Source organism: Pseudochaenichthys georgianus, chromosome 9 (genome assembly GCF_902827115.2).
Source record: "Pseudochaenichthys georgianus chromosome 9, fPseGeo1.2, whole genome shotgun sequence".
NCBI classification, from domain to species: domain Eukaryota; kingdom Metazoa; phylum Chordata; class Actinopteri; order Perciformes; family Channichthyidae; genus Pseudochaenichthys; species Pseudochaenichthys georgianus.
Window position 1 is genome coordinate 30,363,596 of NC_047511.1, and position 18,995 is coordinate 30,382,590.

The 18,995-nt window shown below is 42.7% G+C and overlaps 2 protein-coding genes across 4 annotated transcripts in view; both read right to left on the minus strand.

The window, feature by feature from the left end:
• The window catches only part of LOC117452423 (phosphatidylinositol transfer protein beta isoform-like), a 29,631-nt gene extending 26,686 nt beyond the window's left edge, over positions 1-2,945 (minus strand). Inside the window, exon 1 of the mRNA XM_034091047.1 lies at positions 2,812-2,945. Within this exon, the coding sequence (XP_033946938.1) occupies positions 2,812-2,831 (20 nt within the window). The 5' untranslated portion in view covers positions 2,832-2,945. The remainder of the gene's footprint in view (positions 1-2,811) is intronic.
• Positions 2,946-6,380: 3,435 nt separating this feature from the next.
• The window catches only part of LOC117452380 (tetratricopeptide repeat protein 28-like), a 190,948-nt gene continuing 178,333 nt past the window's right edge, over positions 6,381-18,995 (minus strand). For 2 of the 3 annotated variants that reach the window (XM_034090974.1, XM_034090976.1), the window contains 12 exons: positions 17,786-17,926; positions 14,369-14,513; positions 14,072-14,251; positions 13,369-13,910; positions 12,822-13,069; positions 12,601-12,725; positions 11,980-12,211; positions 11,676-11,752; positions 11,005-11,028; positions 10,142-10,271; positions 8,870-8,977; positions 6,381-8,721 (listed from right to left, as the gene is read on the minus strand). In XM_034090974.1, coding sequence (XP_033946865.1) covers positions 7,124-8,721; positions 8,870-8,977; positions 10,142-10,271; positions 11,005-11,028; positions 11,676-11,752; positions 11,980-12,211; positions 12,601-12,725; positions 12,822-13,069; positions 13,369-13,910; positions 14,072-14,251; positions 14,369-14,513; positions 17,786-17,926 — 3,550 coding nt within the window. In that variant the 3' untranslated portion in view covers positions 6,381-7,123. The remainder of the gene's footprint in view (positions 8,722-8,869; positions 8,978-10,141; positions 10,272-11,004; positions 11,029-11,675; positions 11,753-11,979; positions 12,212-12,600; positions 12,726-12,821; positions 13,070-13,368; positions 13,911-14,071; positions 14,252-14,368; positions 14,514-17,785; positions 17,927-18,995) is intronic. The other variant, XM_034090975.1, reaches the window with a different exon arrangement.

Sequence of the window (18,995 nt, forward strand, 5' to 3'; positions counted from 1 at the left end):
AGACCGTTCGGCCACACGAGGAAACGATAACGGGTCCCAAGGTGGATAGAAAGGCATACACAACTCTCTGGGGGGTCAAACGGCTCCGTGTGTACGCCCTATCCGAACATTTTCAGATCACTGATAGTGATTGCGCAATAGCCCCGCCTCTTCTGCTCACCTCTGCTTACCCCGCGCCATTGCTGAAGTGTTTCGCCACCAACAACAACAACAATGGCGGATCGCAGAGTTGCTATCGTGCTCCGGACGCTATTGACCATGCTACAGTTGTTTGTGCAACATCTACAGCAATAATGATGAGGCAATAGCCCCGCCTCTCCCCACCTCTGCTGCTCACCCCCGCGTCAAAGTAAACTGCACCCTGAATTCAGATTATTTATCTTTCTCTCGATATGGACCTAAACGAGAGTGAAGTCTAATCTGACAGGACGGACGCAGCTCTGCTCACCTGCAGCTCCTCCCGCTGCAGCAAAACACACACGTCAAGTCAGATCATCACCCTTAGCTATTTTAATTACCTCTCAAACTCCCTAAACTAGTTATAAATATGTTTATTTTTTACTGTCGGCCGGGTCACTCATTACTGGATCAGCTGCTGCATGAGACAGACACTGACGCTGTCCGAAGAGAAGGAGGAAAAAGAGAGGCTCCGTGTATTTTATTATTATAATATATAGAGTCGTTATTCATTTGTTTTAAAGCTCAATAAATAACAAAGAAGACCTTTGACCGGCACTTTTATAATTTAGTCCGGAAGATTTCAACTTTAATACACGTTGACTGGCGAAAAACGCTGCCCGGTTCCCTCGGCCCCCACCTGCGGAGAATAAACAGAAGGGCAACCATGACAACCATGCTTCTTCGCTGCTTTTGTGGAGGAAGTTACAGCGCCACGTACAGGCTCCTGCATATGTACTGCAGCTTCTCCAGCGGTTGGAGCTAAACGGAGCGGTCTCGTGTGGACAGACACTATCCGGATAACTATTGCGTGTGGACGGAAGCTTGTTTGTGATTGCGTTAATCCTATGCGTTTAGCCGTTTTCGTCCTCGTGTGGCTGCAGCCTTAATCTAACCACAAATAGTCCAGAGGGCCCAAAGAAAAAATGCTTCCTGGCTAGTGGCTACAGTGTTTAGCTCTGGGTCACCTAACATAAATAATGGTATTTGGTATCTTGAAAGAAAAAAGTTGTGTTCAATCATGCAACCCTAGTGTAGGGACATTAACTAATGTAATTATTATTCATTCAGGGCCAAAACTATAATACAATAGCCATTATTGAAGTCAAGTAGAACCCATCAATATATGTGTTTCCAAACTTTTGAATGGCAGTGTAGGTACTCTTATTGAGGCAACAGTGCTGAGGTATTTCTTAAGATGCTAAATGTAATCCTGTGTTATATTTATGGTATGTAACACCGTGGTAATATGATTTTACATAACTCTAATCTGTGTATTGCCAGAGTTTGTGTGGCCTGCAGAATTAAACCAGCAATCCTCATCCATCCTTTCCTAATATCCATAGGAACAACAGGGTGTTAGAACTAAGTGTATGGACTTAAGAAATACCCATTAAGTCTCAACAACAAGCAGCCGAGTGTAAATAAGTACTTGCAATATGCAAAACAGCATGACATGTTGAAGTTCATTGTAGGAAAACAAATCTAATAGAAAGGGCCCAATAAAACCACTAATCACAAATGCCAACACATATTTTTAATATTCAAGCAAACGAGATGAAAGGCCTGAACCAAACCCGAGACATGTTTAGAAACGTTGCTGATCTGCATAATTAAGCTCCTATTTAATTGATGCATTAATAGTATGCAACATTGTGGTGTTTGATCTGTGTTTTGATTTTTAGACCTGTGTCACGTTCCTGTGGTACAGGCTTTTAGTTGTATACTTCATTAATATATAGCAGCAGAAAACTCGAGCCTGAAACAGTAACCCTATAGACTTCCTGTCTCACAAAACGCAACAGTTTCTTTACTGTTGAACGTTAAGTAACAAACTACATTTCCAAATTCAGCAAGCACTCATTAAACAAAAGTCCGACTCTAACTATGACTAAATAACTGCTGAGGGTTTGCTTAGTGTCCTAGCCCTTAATGTCTTGAATGTAAACACCAGCATCTTTAGATCCAACTTCATAACTCACACAGCTAACAGCTAGCTAGCGTCATCTAAACACTAACGTTACTACCGCTAGCAGGCTAGTTTATAATTATATATATTATAATTCCTTCAACGCGAGAACCAACAAATCTGCCTTTTAGTCAAAGTCTTGGATACGATTAGTGGACTCCGCAACATGTGTAACGTTTACTGTCAAAGTTGCAAATTATAGCATTAGCAGTGCTAAGTGGTATCCATTCATGTCAACGCTATACCGTTAGGTTGGCTAGCATTAGCAAACCGTGAGCTAATTCGTAGCTCAATTTAAGTTTAAGTTTCACAAAAAGGAGTGAACCCATGCCGTTACCCTCATCTTAAATAACATGCACACGAAGCATAGACTGAAGAGTTTAGAAGCGAATAACTGAAGGTGAAACCACGAGAAACTGTAAGGTACAACAGCAGCTGTCACACAGAGCCATAGCGCTGTCAACGCCGGTAGGCCACAGCAGCTCTAGAGCAATCCCACCTCCCTATCCCTCGTGTGAGTGACACAGCCAAGATGAAAAAGTTTTCATTAGTGTCAAACTTAGGTAAAAAAACTGCCCAGCCCAAGCGAATCTGTTAACACTGCTTGCAGTTGGTTTAACGTTTTCAAAAAATATGCCGGATAAAAGAGAAAACATCGGACTTACTACTCCTTGATGAGGACCATGGTAGCTCGCTCCTCTCGGTACCACTGTAACTTCCAAACAAGCGCTGATTGCAGCTGACGTCATGACCTGCAGCTAGGGGTCCCTCCCCCCTAAGCCTGATTTGCAGAAGTAGGCATGGGATGGACCAGCTAATTGGTGTTAACAATAGACTGTATAAATACTGTATGTATTAACCCCCAAACATTTTTGAGCTACACAACTTTTCCCGAAGAACACTTTACACTGTACACTTTACACTGGGAACGCTGGAGATATGTCCTCATCCCTTGTTGGAATGGCTGATTTTGTCCCCATTACTTTTTAAAGCATAAGCTGTTCACAAGCATAAGTGTTCTGTCAAACATCTTGCAACAAGTAGGCCTAGTTTTTTTACACAACATATGACACATCAAACAATGTTAATAGAATACATGAATTTGCATCGTCCAAAGCTTAGAAGTCCCTTGCCTACTAATTCTCAAAGGATCCAAAAACATGCATGCACTGATCAGTACGTTAAATAATTATTGTTCTAGTTTCTGCCTGTTTTTTCCATTACTCTTCCTAAGGCAAGGCAAGGCAAGGCAATTTTATTTATATAGCACTTTTCAGCACGTGGCGATTCAAAGTGCTTTACCAACACAGCATAAATACATTATTAAAAAGGCATTTAAAAACAGGCATAATAAGCAAAGGTAATGAAATTAAATAAATAAATAAACACAGCAGGTACAGAATACATGACTAAAAAGGCATACTGTAGTGTGAGTATGGGCAGCTCAATTAAAAGCAGCGGCAAATATGTGCGTTTTTAGTCGGGATTTTAAAATAGGAAGTGTTTCGGCGGACGTGCATGATTTAGGCAGTTTGTTCCAGATTGTTGGGGCATAATAACTAAAAGCTGCTTTTCCATGTTTAGTGGTTATTCTCGGAGCAGAGAGCAGACCCGACCCAGAAGACTACTGGATGCTTCATAGTGATGGAGGAGGTCGTACAGTATACCTCGGTCCTAAGGCATTTTGTGATTTAAAAACTAGCAGTAGTATTTTAAAATCAATTCTTTGGCAGACTGGAAGCCAGTGTAATGATCTCATAACCGGAGTGATGTGATCCACTTTTCTAGTGTCAGTCAGAACTCGAGCAGCAGCGTTCTGAATCAGCTGCAGCTTTCTGATATATTTTTTAGTGAGCCCTGTGAATACACTATTGCAGTAGTCGAGTCTACTGAAAATAAAAGCATGGACAAGTTTTTCTAAATCCTGTTGCGACATTAGTTTTTTAATCCTTGATATATTCTTCAGGTGGTAGTATGCAGACCTAATAACTGTTGTAATGTGACTGTTACATTTCAGGTCTGAGTCCATCACTACACCCAGCTTTCTTGCTTTGTGAGTTACTTTGTAGTCTGCCGACTGAAGCTCTGCGATTACTTTTAATCGGTCCTGCTTTGCTCCAAAAACAATGATCTCAGTTTTTTTGTTTGTGCGATTGGAGAAAGTTCTGAGTCATCCAGTCAGTGATGTGCTCAATGCCCTTGCTCAGTGTTCTAATCGGAGAGTAGTCTCCCGGTGTAATTTTAAAATAAATGTGGGTGTCGTCTGCATATGTGATAGCTTAGATCGCTCTTTTTAATAATTTCAGCCAGAGGTAGCATATAAATATTAAAAAGCAAAGGTCCTAAGATGGAGCCTTGAGGAACCCCGCATGACATATTTATCAGGGTTGATTTGTAATTGCCTATTGAGACAAAGTTTGTTCTGTCCTTCAAGTAGGAGCTAAACCAGTTTAGAGCTGTTGCTGAAACTCCCAACCAGTTTTCAAGACGGTCAAGCAATATGTTGTGGTCAAAAGTATCAAAGGCAGCGCTGAGATCTAATAATACTAACACTGATATTCTGCCACTGTCTGTGGATGTCATTTAAGACCTTAACAAGTGAAGTCTCAGTGCTGTCGTTAGGTCGAAAGCCCGACTGAAACACATCAAAACCGTCAGTCAAAAACATGAAATTACTCAACTGTTGAAAAACTGCTTTTTCAATAAATTTGCTTAAAAAGGGAAGGTTTGATATTGGCCTGTAATTATTCATTATGGTTTCGCCTAGGTTATGCTTTTTTAGTAGCGGTAATTATTGCAGTTTTCAGGGCCTGTGGAAATACACCTGATTGAAGAGACTTGTTTACTATGTGTAGTAGATCTGAGGCCAAGCAATTAAAAACAGTTTTGAAAAATCCTGTCAGGATGATGTCGAGGCTACAGGAGGAGGATTTCAGATGTTGGATAATGTCTTCCAGGTCTTTAGCATTTATCAGACGGAATTGTGACATGGTGTCTGAATTGGCTTTAGGTGAACACAGGGACAGTACATTTGCTGTACCTGATGCAGAGGCACTGACTGCCTGTCTAATTTGCATGATTTTGTCAGTGAAGAAGGAGGCAAAATCATTGCAGGCCCTGGTGGATAAAAATTCTGAGGCTATTGACACTGGGGGGTTTGTTAGTCTGTTGACGGTAGCAAACAAGGCACGTGAGTTGTTTTTATTTTTGGTAATGATGTCAGAAAAGAAAGACTGTCGTGCCTTTTTTATTTCCTGATTATAAAAACCGAGTTTCTCTTATATATTTCCAAGTGAACCTGGAGATTTGTTTTTCTCCACCTGCGTTCAGCTTTTCTGCACTCAGTTTTTGCTGTTCTCACAGTCATGGCTTTTCTCCATGGAGATATTTTCTTGCCAGATACTTCCTTTATTTTAATGGGAGCGATGGCATCCATGACATTTGTTATTTTAGAATTAAAATGATCTACTAGCTCATTTACTGAGATGTTAGAAATCTGGGCAAACATTTCCTCTGCATTTTCAGTTAAGTGACGTCTAGTGGTTATCTCTTTCTTAACAGTTGTATGGACGGTAATAGAGCTCTCAAAGAAAACACAGGAATGGTCGGAGAGCGCAACATCAGTCACCACAAGCTTAGAGATGTTCAGACCCTTTGATACAATTAAGTCCAGGGCGTGCCCCTTATTGTGCATCGGACCCTTGACATGCTGAGTCAGTCCACAATTGTCGATAACACAAAACAGTTCTTTAGCCCCTCTGTCCTCATGGATATTAAAATCGCTAACAATGATTAAACGGTCAAAGTCAATACACAGACACTATAACAACTCGGTAAAATCATCAAAAAAGCTTGCACAGTATTTGGGTGGTCTGTAGATGTTTAGGAAAAGAGCTCGAAAGGAGCATTTCAACTGAAGGGCCACATATTCAAAAGAAGTAAAGTTTCCATACATAGTCTGCATTGAAATAAGTCATTAAACAAAATAGCTACTCCACCCCCTTTCTATCTACTGTGACCTCATACCTTACCCACCCGACCATTTTAGAAATATTCTCACCCTCTTTATCCCACTACTATTTAACAGAAAGTGACACCCTTGCAAAAGGACTTTATTTATGGCGAAGAAGACTTTTAAAAATAATATCTATCCATATTTCTATATATCCATCCCTTCACCCATCCTTCCATGAGGGCACCATTCAACAGAATAAGCCAAAAGTCAGCAAACAAGAAAGCAAACATGATGTTTTTATTGAAACAGTTTACTGATATATGACAGATGGTTGTCATTAAACTTTCATGTTTAATCTCAAAAAATCATGGGCTAAAAAGTCATACATGGTACTTAACATTGAATAGCAAGAAAATCCATGCTTCAGAGCAGACACTCAATTCACAAAGAAATCAGGCAAAATGCCCTTTTGATTTCATAAAAAATATTAAATCTTTTTTTCCCACTCTATCCTTCTTTACATGGTACATGTTTGTTCACTTTTTAATAATATAAAAACGCTTAATACTGATTGTGAAACACTGGAATTAATTTACAAAACATAATAATAATAATAATAATAATAATTATAATATTAATAACAATAACAAACAATAATAACAATAACCATTACATTTAAAAATATAAAATAAAATGGAGAAAATCAGTCTGTTGCATCTTGGCCCACACAAACAGCAAAGAAAAATACCAAATGGCATTTACATCTACCTGACACACAGTTACACACAAACACAGTATCAGGTCGTTGAGTATTTCTCATTGCCATTTACAGTGTTATGGGCACAAAGACAAGACACTCTCTAAAGCATTCATGTGCCTCTGTGGGATCACACTCTCCGACCAATCAAATCCTTCTGTCAGTCAAACTTAGTGGACCAATAGTAGTCCTCAAAAAGTGCCCCTCTCCTCCAGCGCACAGGATATTAAATGATAGATAAAAGTATGGGACCATTTTAAATGTCTCAGCATTTAGAGGAAGGGAAAAATCTCCCAGGCGACAGGAACTTGTATCCATTGCCAGCAGGTAGTCGGATAGAACGAGGACCAGGGCTACTGCTTGTGGAAATTGTAGGTGACGGGGCCACTTGTCTAGGGTTGGAGAAGTTGTGTCCATTCTTGTTGTTCCTATCTAGTGACTGCAGCCCCAGCTCCCGCAGCTCCAGGCTGTCTTGGTTATCATTAGGGGAGCAACGACGTGGAGAGAGGTTCAGAAGGCTCAGTACATCCCTGCCAGCAGAAGCAAGAGGGCCAGGAGCACCGTGGACAGCTCTGACAGGACCTAGGTGTGACTGGTGCTGGGCTGCAGCGTTAGCCCAAAAGGTCTTCAGATTGTGAATAGCTTGGACTTTTTCATCAATGACCCCTCTTCGTAGCCGGTCCAAGTCAGGTATATCAGCCGAAGTAGAGCAAGTAGAGCCTGTAGAGGAGTACGACAGGGCAGGCGATGGAGCACTTCCTGCCGGGGAAAGGTGACCTGAAATGGGAGACACATTACTCGGAGAGCGAGAGATGTGGTTGCTGTATGGAGAACTTGGGTACTTCAATCTGAACTGGCTGTCCAGAGTGGGCGAAGGATGGCTGCCATCCCTTTGGGAAGACTCAGAGATTGCGGGACTGTTGTAGCCAGAGCTTATTTTCTGAAGAGAAGAGGAACGGGAGGGAGGTTTGGGTCTGGGGGAAGATTGAGCTCGGCCACTAGCACTGCTGTTAGGACGGCTGAACGCACTAGTTTCAGAAGAGCGGAAGGCGCTGCTTCGCACTGAGGTTCCTACAGCTGCTGCACCCTCTGGCCCGGCCCGCTGAAGACTACCCACAGCCCGTAGATGGCTCTGAGTTTCCTCCAGAATCTTCTGTGCCAGCTCCTGAGGGTCCAAAGGGACAGCTTTTTCTTCCTGAGACTTGACAGTGCTGTCCGTCTCGGTACTGGACTGGTCCGATTCACCTGTATCTGAGCTGCTCACCTTTCCCACCTTCTGGAATGGTGAGTTTGGGCTGGGCACCAGGCATGTTTTAACGGGGGATGTGGGGGTGCTGACACTGCCCCTTGATGATACTGATACAGTGTAGCCTCTCCCTGCTCCTGTGCTGGATCCACCAACAACCCCCCTGCCTCCACGGTGGCGCTGGCTGTGGCCTGGGGGCAGGGGCAGAGAGTCACAGTGGCTTCCCAGTGGCTCGCTGCTGATAATAGAAAAACCCTCATATTCCTCATCTTCCCCCCGGGCTCCAGCCACTGCTGCTGCAGCTGCCCCGTGAGGAGACGAGCGACTGCGGGGGACATGAGGGTGTTTGTGGATAGAGTAGTGCGCTGTGGCCCCACCGCGCTGCCGATGACCAAGGAAATCACAATCTGTCTTGGAAACAAAGCTCATGGAGGAGGCTACAGAGCTGAGGCTATACACAGAGATGGCATCTGAGGCCTGATTGTCCAGGTAAGGAGGAGAGAAAGGAAGGCTTGAGTATCCCATGGGCATGGGGTTAGACACAGACTGGGCTGAAGCTAGAGACTCAAGGGAAGATGAGCTATCCAGGCTTAGACGCTTGGGCAGTTCTGTGGAGTCTGGACAAGAGAAAAGGAGAAAAGGAAATCATGTGACACCTGGTGAAAACAACATGATTGCAAGATTGAATGCACATTGATGATTAAAATGCCCAATCAAAACACATTTAAAAGAACTTAAATGATACAATGCATAAAAGCATCTTACCAAACAGCGCCAGCAGAGACTGGAGAGCAAAGTGCAAGGTGCGGCGGTTGGCTAGCTTGCCTGTCTTTAGCACCACTTCTTCTTGGCCTACCTCACATAAGTCAAATCCTGCACACACAAAAAAATCAACAGTTATAACTTATACATTTGCCACTGAATCTGAGGTTGCAGTCGAATAGTGCAAAAATCAGCTCCTAACGTCCAACCCTATCGTCTATCCCTTGACCTCTGAGTGAAACGTCACGGGGTTAAGGGATAGTGGATAGGAGAATTCAAAAGGACTTAGGAGAAGAGACTGCGGTACTTTAGAGAATCTGACGGCACTTTCACTATCCGACATGTTTATGATGCGCCAGCGGACGTCATAAATGTGCGTCTGCTGCTGTGGGGAAACTATGGAAACTACAGTTTTCTATACAGCGGACTACAACATGGATGTTTAATAAGAACGACGGACTCATCTAGAGACTCTGCACCGTGCTCTGATGCTGTTGCTTTGCTTTATGAACGGGGACAACAGAGAAACATATTCTTCATGACCAAAGTTGGAATTGAAATAAAAAAGGAAAGTGAAACTTATGCTCGTCACCCTCTCCCTCCGGTACATTAATACAAATGATCCCAATACGTATGATTGTATGAACTATGAAAAGATCTTAAAATAAATACAAATGTATTTATTATAAACGTTAGTCCTTAACACCTATCACTGTGTACATCACCATTCAAACATCTTTTAAAAGTTGAACAAACCCCACACAGTTCAGTGAAATGTTGACTTTATTTGATCATTTCAGTAAAAACTAACGTTCATATTTCTCTTTTTGATTATAATACTGATGAACGTTCAAAACAAAGCACTTTGGCAAGTTACCACATACGTTTTAAAAAGCTTAATAAGCACCGTAACTTTCATGATATAATTTCTCGGTCATAATCGGTTGTTTCCGTGAACGGCCGACTGTTGTGTGACGGCAAATGCTGCGGCTGCAAGGCATTGTGGGGCAGCATTTTCTCCTCTCCTTTCGGTGAGGGAGGTCCAGTGGTTCCTAAGCTAAAGGAGGTTATAAAGGAAGTTTGAAACCTCCTTTCCTATCATCTAGAGAATTCGAATGGCACTTATCATGGCTGCCACTGAGGGACTTCCGGGTCATTTCACTCCGTTAGGAAGGTTCCTAAACTAAATGGACTATTCGACTTCAATCTGAGAGTCCACATGGATGAATGGTGGGTGATAAGTTAGAAGGTTTTCTTAGGTAACAGTTGACTCACCAAGAGCAGCCAGAAATTCATGGCATCCTGGCAGCCTCCATAGCTGCACACTGATGGACACCTGAATGGGCTGGAGGGAGAAATCCTGTTCTTTTTCTCCTGTCTGTAGTTGGACTAGCACCTGATGGAGCTGGAGAAGAAGAAAAAGAAGACAAACAGGGAAATCAGGCGTGGTGTGGTTATGAATGATTACAAGAACACAATAAACTGGTCAAATCTACTGATGAAATTAATGGGAAAACATGATTTGAGACCAAAAATTAAATCATCAAAGTGTTATAGTTGCATGCTCTCAATGAATATTTATTTTCATCTGTGTAGAGCAAAACATGTTTTCTGAGTATTGAGATCAACAGAACACCTGCAGGGGAGCCGAGCTGAAAAGGTCACACTTGTGAAAGGGTGTCACACTTGCCTGTTATGTTTGGGATTACTTGGCTAGGGACAGACACACCTTTGTTAACGTGACATAACTGTTCTAAAAGTAGAAACATGCCTCGTCTGCTGATTCTTTTTTTTGCTCAATTATGAGAGTTTTTCTTTTACATCATAGCTTTATCCCCTTCACCACCTTAAGACATTCCTCTGACCTGTAATGAACCAGGGTTGTTAATCCTTTAATACTAACAATCCCTTAGATCTGACTGCAGGAACCAGCAATGAAAAAGAAAAAGAAACACAGTAAATGATTGTTTGGCTACAATGCATGCAAATGCAAAACAGCACAAAAACAACAAAACTGAACATTAGTGTCATGCAGCTTCTAAGAAAGACGTTTATTTCAGTGTTGCAGAACATTAAGTGGAGATTGGAGGAAAAGGGTTAGGATAGGAAAGAGTGCAGGTAGGTGAAGGCACACTTACCATTGCCACCATATTTTTAACAGCCTTCAGATCGCACGTTAGGGTCAGGGGAGAGAGAAAAGGCTTTTAATTGCATGCACACAGGCCAAAGGGTTCAGGTAACAACAGAAGTGTTTACAGCTCGATGCAATCAGCATACAGTACATAGATTAGGTTGAGCATGTCTGATGTTCTCTGCATTGAGACCAGTATCTACAGTATAGGGCAACAAAAACTAATTAGCAACTAACTGGATAGTCTTTCACTTTACTGTGAGCATGTGACAGCCACATGCTCCACGTAAAGAGGGATAAAGGCGTGGGATTAATTTTCTTGGGTCATGAGCTTGGGTAGAAGTGAACAGGACTTAGATTGTAGTAAAGATTTTGTACTTGAAGTGCTCGTTCGGCTTCTATGCTGCACAGCAATGCAGGTTAAGCTGCAGCATGAGTTGCTGGTGCGTTAAGAGTGTACTGAATCTTGACGTAACTAACTTACTCAATGGATATTCTGTTCGAGCAAGAACCTCGTGGTACAAAGCAGTATAAGAGCTTCAGAGAAAGTGAAAGGAAGTGACCTACTAGCTCCTAACAATGAATAATAGCAAAGGTGTTTGAGACAAAGACCACCTTCTATCTGGTGCATTAGATTTAAAACTCCAGCAGCATTTTCTCAGAGCTGCAGGGGCCTACCCGATTGATGAGCTGCTCCCCTGCCTCTGAAGCTGTGATGAGTTTGCACAAAGCCTGGAGAGCTGGCGGTGGCAGACCTGAGGGATGGGATCAAAGAGAGATACTCATTATTCACACACAAGGCATGGTCTTAATACCCCCAAACTAAGTAGCGCTGTGACTAAACAGGTCGGCTGTGGAGTGATATGAAATGTTGCAAACAAAGAGGACAGAGCTGGCTACGTTGTATATGGAAAACAGTGTTAAAACATATCATAACAAACACATATCACCCAATCAGTCAAACATTGGACGGTGTGCTTACCCAGCAGTGATTGTAAGGTGGTGCTGCACTGCTGGAGCCTGTCTCCTGGATCCGCAGTAGGGAAAAAGACGGCACAGGGCATACCAGTGCCCACAGAGTCAAGACGGAAGCCCACGGCTGTCAACAGAGCCTGCCAGCCAGGGACCCCCCCCACCTTGTTCTCAACACTTTGCTGGGATGTATACATGGAGTTCCGCTGGCCGTTCTGTATCCTCTGAAGAGACTTCTCCACCTGCAAGTACCAGACATGTGCATCATCAGCATCATTTGTTCACATGTCTTTGGTTGTTACGCCCATATAGTAAATCCTCAAGTGTGCATTTTAGGGTTAAGACTTGGTTTAAGGTTAGGTTTAGTTTAAGGATATGATTAGCTAAGTAGCATTTATTGTCTAAGTAAGACTCCTGGAAAAGTTAGCTTTTGGGTTAGTCAATGTAATGTAAGTCAATGTAATGTTCTCAAAAGTGATGAAAATATAGTGTGTGCGTGTGTGTGTGTGTGTGTGTGTGTGTGTGTGTGTGTGTGTGTGTGTGTGTGTGTGTGTGTGTGTGTGTGTGTGTGTGTGTGTGTGTGTGTGTGTGTGTGTGTGTTTGTTTGTTTGTTCTTGGGTCCATGTCTTACCAGGTGGAGTAAAACTCTCAGAGCATCTCGTGCTCGATCTGGATACTGTAGAATCTCTGCCAAAGCTTGGCCAATGAGGGAAGAGGGACTGTTAAGCTTCACATCATTTCCAATCAGCATGTATCCTGAAGAGAAAGATTGCAATAAAAAGAGCTTAATTTCAAAGTTATCTTTTTTTTTATCATGGGAATGTAGAATTATGGGTGAATCACATCTCTAACCTGCCCAGTTGGAGGGGTGCGAGTACTGCTTGCTGCTCTGGACATTCTTCATGGCATCTGCCAGTGCTGCACTAGCTTTGGTCCCATTAAGCATGGCAGTGTAAAAAGCATGGACAAAAACTTTGGAGGCTGCGACAGGGACAGGCCACAAGGACACGAGAGTACACTGCACCCCGGCAGCCAGGAAGGCCCGGGTCAATCCCACAACACCATCTGCAGTCACTTTACTGCTGGACTCCTGGTACGACCTGTAGCCAAATGACACACCAGTGGGTCATTTAATAAGAAAGCTTTAAAATGCTTAATAAAATGTCAAGCATTATTTGCTTTTATTATCTGTCCAGGTTATTATATTACATTCTAATTCGTTTTTCTAAAATAGTTATAATATAATCATCACTTCACATCTACTGAGTGATTAATTTCATCACAGATTTACACATAAAATGGCCTTCCCATAGAACTTTAAGAAATAAAATGAAAATTCAGGACCTAAATCAACATAAAGACTCTATTTAAATGTGTTTCCCTCAATCAGCCAACCTACCCAAGCACCACCAGTTTGACTGGCAACCTCATGTCCAGTATATCTGCAGCTGTGAGCAGGAACTCCTGCAGCGGGGGACTATCACATATGCTCTCCAGGTCACTGTTGTCATCCTGCATGTGGAGGGACTCGGGGATGGTGTAGCCGCTTCCGGAGCCCTTCCTGCCTCGACCACTGCTGCCTCTCTTTCCCCCGGCCCCTCTCCCCAATGTTCCTACACCCCCACTGGCACTCGACCCACCAGGCACGCTCTCAGGGTTCGGGGAGAGCACCAGAGCTGCTAATTTCCAGGAAATGTGGGTGGCAAAGTGAGCACACTCAGCCTGTGAGAGGGCGCTCATCACCCTTTCCTTGGTAGCAGCAGGGCCAGCCAGGGGTTGGCAGCCCAGCAGCTCTGCCACCATGTGAGCCTCCTCTTCTGCAGAGGGCATGGGTCCCCACAGCCAGCGGTCCATGACAGGTGAGGGCAGGCGGGGGTTCCCCACCACTGCTGCCATGGAGACACCTCCACAAGGAGCTGGTCCAGGGCGCCGGGAGTTTGTCTAGGGGCACAATATTAAAGGTTACACTCTACCGCTACAGCCTGTCAGAGATTACTTCATGTTGTAGGACACTGAAAAGGTAGAAACTGTGGATAATTAAAGTACTCATCACGTAGTTTCAAATGGAAATGTAGCATTATTCTATGAACAAGAAGGCCAACCTTTGCATTTGATCCGAGGCCTTGAATGGAGGGAATGGCGATGAGGCTGAAGCGCTCATAGAGGTATTCATTAGAGGAGCTTCCTTTTAACAGAGCGAAGGGGATGAGGTACAGTTCTCCCTCCAGCACCATCACCAGTTGTCTGTGTCTGCCAACTGGCCCACTGGAGTGCATCAAGCCCTGTCAGACAAAAGGATTAGTTTAACATTACACATAATTGCATTTCCTCTTACACTCTTCTCCCTGCCACACAACTACATCAATATTCAAGCAATGACCCATAAAGGTAGTACTTACCCCCTCCATAGGTGCAATGAGCAAATCATAAAGTGCCCGGAGTGGAGGCTTTCCGAGGTTGCTGGAGCGACGAGGCAGGGAAGAAGTACCGTCTTTGGCGGGTGACATGGTGTTACTGAACAGGCTGGTCATACTCTGGCAGCTCCTGCACAAACATAAAGTAATGCTGTTTTTATTTGTGTGCCTCAAACTGTTGTGCTGGCGACCTAAGGCTGTTTGAGGTAGTTTATCACATATTGAAAATACTCATACCATACACTATATTTTATTGAATTTGTATTTTATATTCACATTAGGGCTGCTTAATTAATCGTATTTTAATCGCAATTACGATTTTGGCTTGCAACGATTATGAAAACAACATAATCGAAATAAAACGATTATTTTTTATTTATTTTTTTTATTGGTTTTTCAGTTGAATTATATTTAAAGTTCAGGGTAATCAACTGTTAAAAACATACTGTTCAACATTTTTTTTCAAAAAATCAAAGTAAATTCAATTCAATTATTTACCCAAATAATCGAGATTATGACTTTTGCCATGATCGAGCAGCCCTAATTCACATTACCATTTTGTCAATTATACAGTGTATGTTGTTACCTATTATGACATATATATATATATATATATATATTACACTGTCATTCATGTTTGTTGATCTGTAAAAAATGTAAAGCCACCTGAGACAAATGTGTTTTTTTTATATTGGGCTACATAAATACAATTGTATTTGATGTCATTTGATTTTATATTGCATTTTCAGTTAGCTCCCAAATAATATGCATGTAAAATATCCCTTTTTCTGTTTTCTTTAAGTTACACAATGATTTTCATTCCTTTGGATCTACAGATATTCAAAATGTCATACTACTTAAGCCCCTCCTTGGGTGTCCTTGAGTCAACATTAATTAAACTATGAATGCTTTGGGAACCTTAAGAACAATACTGTGTAATACTTGAAGTCTCCCTTACAAAGAAAAAGTATATTCTATGATAACACAATACATGTCAAAATAGTACTGCATATAAACAGGAGTCTCATGTATTAAACTGCCCTTAAACATCGAGCCATGCTGCTGCAAAAAATGAGCCTCGCATGTGTGCGAAAAAGCTTCATGTCTAACTACTGCATACAATAACATCAAATATATATCTAGCACGATGCAAACTCAGCAAGGGAACTCTTCTGAGTTTGTGTGTGGTAAAAGTTTACTGCTGCAGAAGAAGGGTGAGATCTAACACTCTTTATCAGAGACCCATCTTTTTTTTCTAACATGATATCTGTCAGATCCGAAAACAAACTGAGCAAAAGGCAGATGATAGCAGGCCATACTGGATCTCTATTGTTATGCACTTTAATCCCTAGGGCCTAGGTGAACTCACATATGTAATTTCACATGAGCATTGCTTCAGAAAACATGATGTCATTATACAACGTTCCACTGGATGGCAGTATAGCACTGTGGTAGTATAGTGCCTAAAGAAACATGAAGGAGCATTGAATGCTATCAGCTTGCCAGAATCATAACCAAAAGAGGCTGAGAGCGGGCTCATCTCATCTTTACAGCGACCCTCTCTACTTACAATCAGTACTCAGGACTTCCAGCTGATGAAGAATGAGATTGTAAGACCCTTCAATCCTCTTCCAACAAGTGTTGTTGCAATACTAACAGAAATATATCCCTGTGTGTTTGAGGCTTGTCTGCTGTGTGACGGGGGTGAGAGCTCCCCTGCTCAGGCAGCGACGCGCAACATACTGATAACTGTGCTAATGGTGGCCATGGGGTAAGAAGCCTTTGGTGCTGTAGGCACACGGGCCGAGCTTTATGGCCGCACATGTCACTTCTCTCCATCTGTTCCACCAGCCAGAGTTTCCTCCGGGCCCCAGCCAACAGACATCTATCCTGCCCTTCTGGTAGCCCCCGGCCACTGGCTTTCCTCCAGCCTCCCAACACTCTGTCTCTCTCCCAGGCCTTGGCATGAGCCTCCATGGGAAAGCAAACCATCGTTTGTTAGCCTGACAGGAAGAATGAGAGAGGAGGCAGGGGATACGCCAAGAGAAGGTGAGTGTCAAGTGTAGAGGGAGACAGCGTAAAGAAAAGACTGAAAGCCGTGACTCGAACGCTGAAGATTGCATTCGGCGGCTGCCTATTTTTGGCACTTCAAGTGATACAAAGGGCGACAAGTTAGCCTCTATTACACACACATTAGGCTTTTTCTACTGACCTAATTCAATTGTATTTGTAGTGGCAGCTCTTATCAGTACTAACAGCTCCTTCACTGACAACTTCATCAAGATCCTCAAAAAATTATTGGGCATAACAACGTATTCAATTACACACTGAGGGGATTAGACACGAGGAGACTTCCATTATCACCTTCCCATAGTAACCCTTGCAAGCTCTCTGGTGAAGATTCAATCTCTGTGTTAAAATAGGGCAATCGATGATAACACAGAGTGAAGATATCACGTAAAGAAGCACTGGTCTTTTAATGTCAGGATATTGTTCTTGCACCTATTTTGATTGAAATGTCATCCAATTAGAGTTCATTATATTTCTTCTTTCTCTTAATTGTCAGTAACTGTTAAAATACTGAGGTATTAATAACACTAATAGCCTAAATCTTGACATGTTAGACTAGAGGAACATTAAAGAGAGAAGTGAAGTCATTGAGAGCTTTTGAAAAGCTCATATGTACATGAAACCCCAAGATGGCTTGAAATGATCTTTTCTTCATTTTCTCGTGCTTTAACATTGTGATAGACGATAGGCTCCTAAGCACGAGGAGCTTTATAATTCAGAGTTTTTTGAGGCCCAAAAGAATGAGCGGATTATTACCGGCAGCCCATTAAAGGGGCTTAATGAGCACCGAGACTCAATTAAAGCTGGAATTACCCTCTCATCAAAGAGCAGCTCAACTGTGGACGAGGACAGGGAAATATGACCCAGACACACACTCTATTTGTATACATTACCAATCATCTCAGTGTAAATGAATACTTAGCATAGTATCGTTAAATAATGCTCTGAAGGGGCCACTGGCAGACTCACTGAAATAACCAACAAACAAACAGAGAGTGCAAACATCTTAAAACCACACACACACGCACGTACACAAACACATGCACACACAGCCCCATCAGAGTAGGCAGTTGATAAGAGCTTTAGCAGCTTGGCTATTCTCAGTCTATTTTAATAAGAATAATTCACATGCTGCCTCTGCGCTGGCGAAACAATGGAAAAGAAAATCCTTTCACAGATTAACCACAATACCCGTGAATCTCCTTTCCCGAGCAGATATTTTTCATCTTCTTTTATTCTGTGAGAAAGCGGGTCGATGTAGCGCTTGTTAATTATGGCTGTGCCACAGTGAGAGGGTTGGAACGTGCAGGTGATTTGTGAATCATCCCCTACCTGTTGAACAGGTTGTTTCTGGACACCATGCGCAGGAAGCCCGTTGGATCGGTGACAGAGTTAAGCTTGTTGTTGAGCTCCTCAAATTGTTGGTCCAACAAATCTCCTGCCTCGCTCTCTGTCTCGCTGCTTGAGCACCCTCTGAAAGAGAGATGGAGAAAGAGTGAGAGACATGCACAGCCGCCGAGGTTTCTTGGCAAGAAAGGGGCACTTTGGGGAAAGTAGACAATACACAGACTTACATTGTTTCTCAGCGGGTAAGTGAACTACACACACTGCTGATCTCCCCCCAAAACACACTGTTCTACCCACAAACACTTGGCCTAATTTCCCAGGCTTGGTCCAACACCCTGATGGTAAGCAGAGATAAATCCTTTCATTATAATGCTAGCGATGCTGATCCAGTCAGTGGGGAATCAACCACCCCCAACCCACAATTACTACCTCTCAACCACCACCCCCCTATCTCTCCCTTCATGCTTCAACCTCTCCTCTGATGCACCCACATCGTGTAACTCTTATGTCAGCTTCTTGCACCATGGATCTCTCATCATCTCATGCTCCCACTGCCACCACCACCACCAACGCCACCATTTCATTGAAATCCTTGCATTATATATCTCTTTTGAGATTCATTTTCCCGGGGGTGTATACATACCGACAGATGTACGTGCACTGAAGAAATGCTGGATGCAGAATATAAATCCGTTTCAAAAGATGATGGTACAAAAAAAGCAATTAGTTAAAGGGACCATATTATGCTAATTTTCAGGTTTCATATTTGTATTTTGTGCCTCTACTGTGACATGTTTACATGCTTTACTGTTCAAAAGGTCTTTATTTTCTAGTACTGCTCTTTCACTCTGGGTCTGAAACGAGAGCCCAGTCTGCTCTGATTGGCTAGCTGGCTGGCTCTGTTGTGATTCGTCAACCGCTTAGAGATGTCACGCCCCTTAGCAGATCGCATACAGTGTGTTGGAGCACAAGCCAATAGAAGCGCACATGTTACATAGTGATGTCATTATGTCTCGGCAGTAAACAAAGGAGTCCAATGGAGGCATTTCAGGCAGGGGGAGGAGTGTATGAACTTTGGGATTTTAGCCTTTGTTGACAATTTATATGCAACAACCTAACACACACTATAGGAACATAAAACCCCCAAAGAGCATAATAGGGCCTCTTTAATACAATGTTTTCTACTGTCATCATC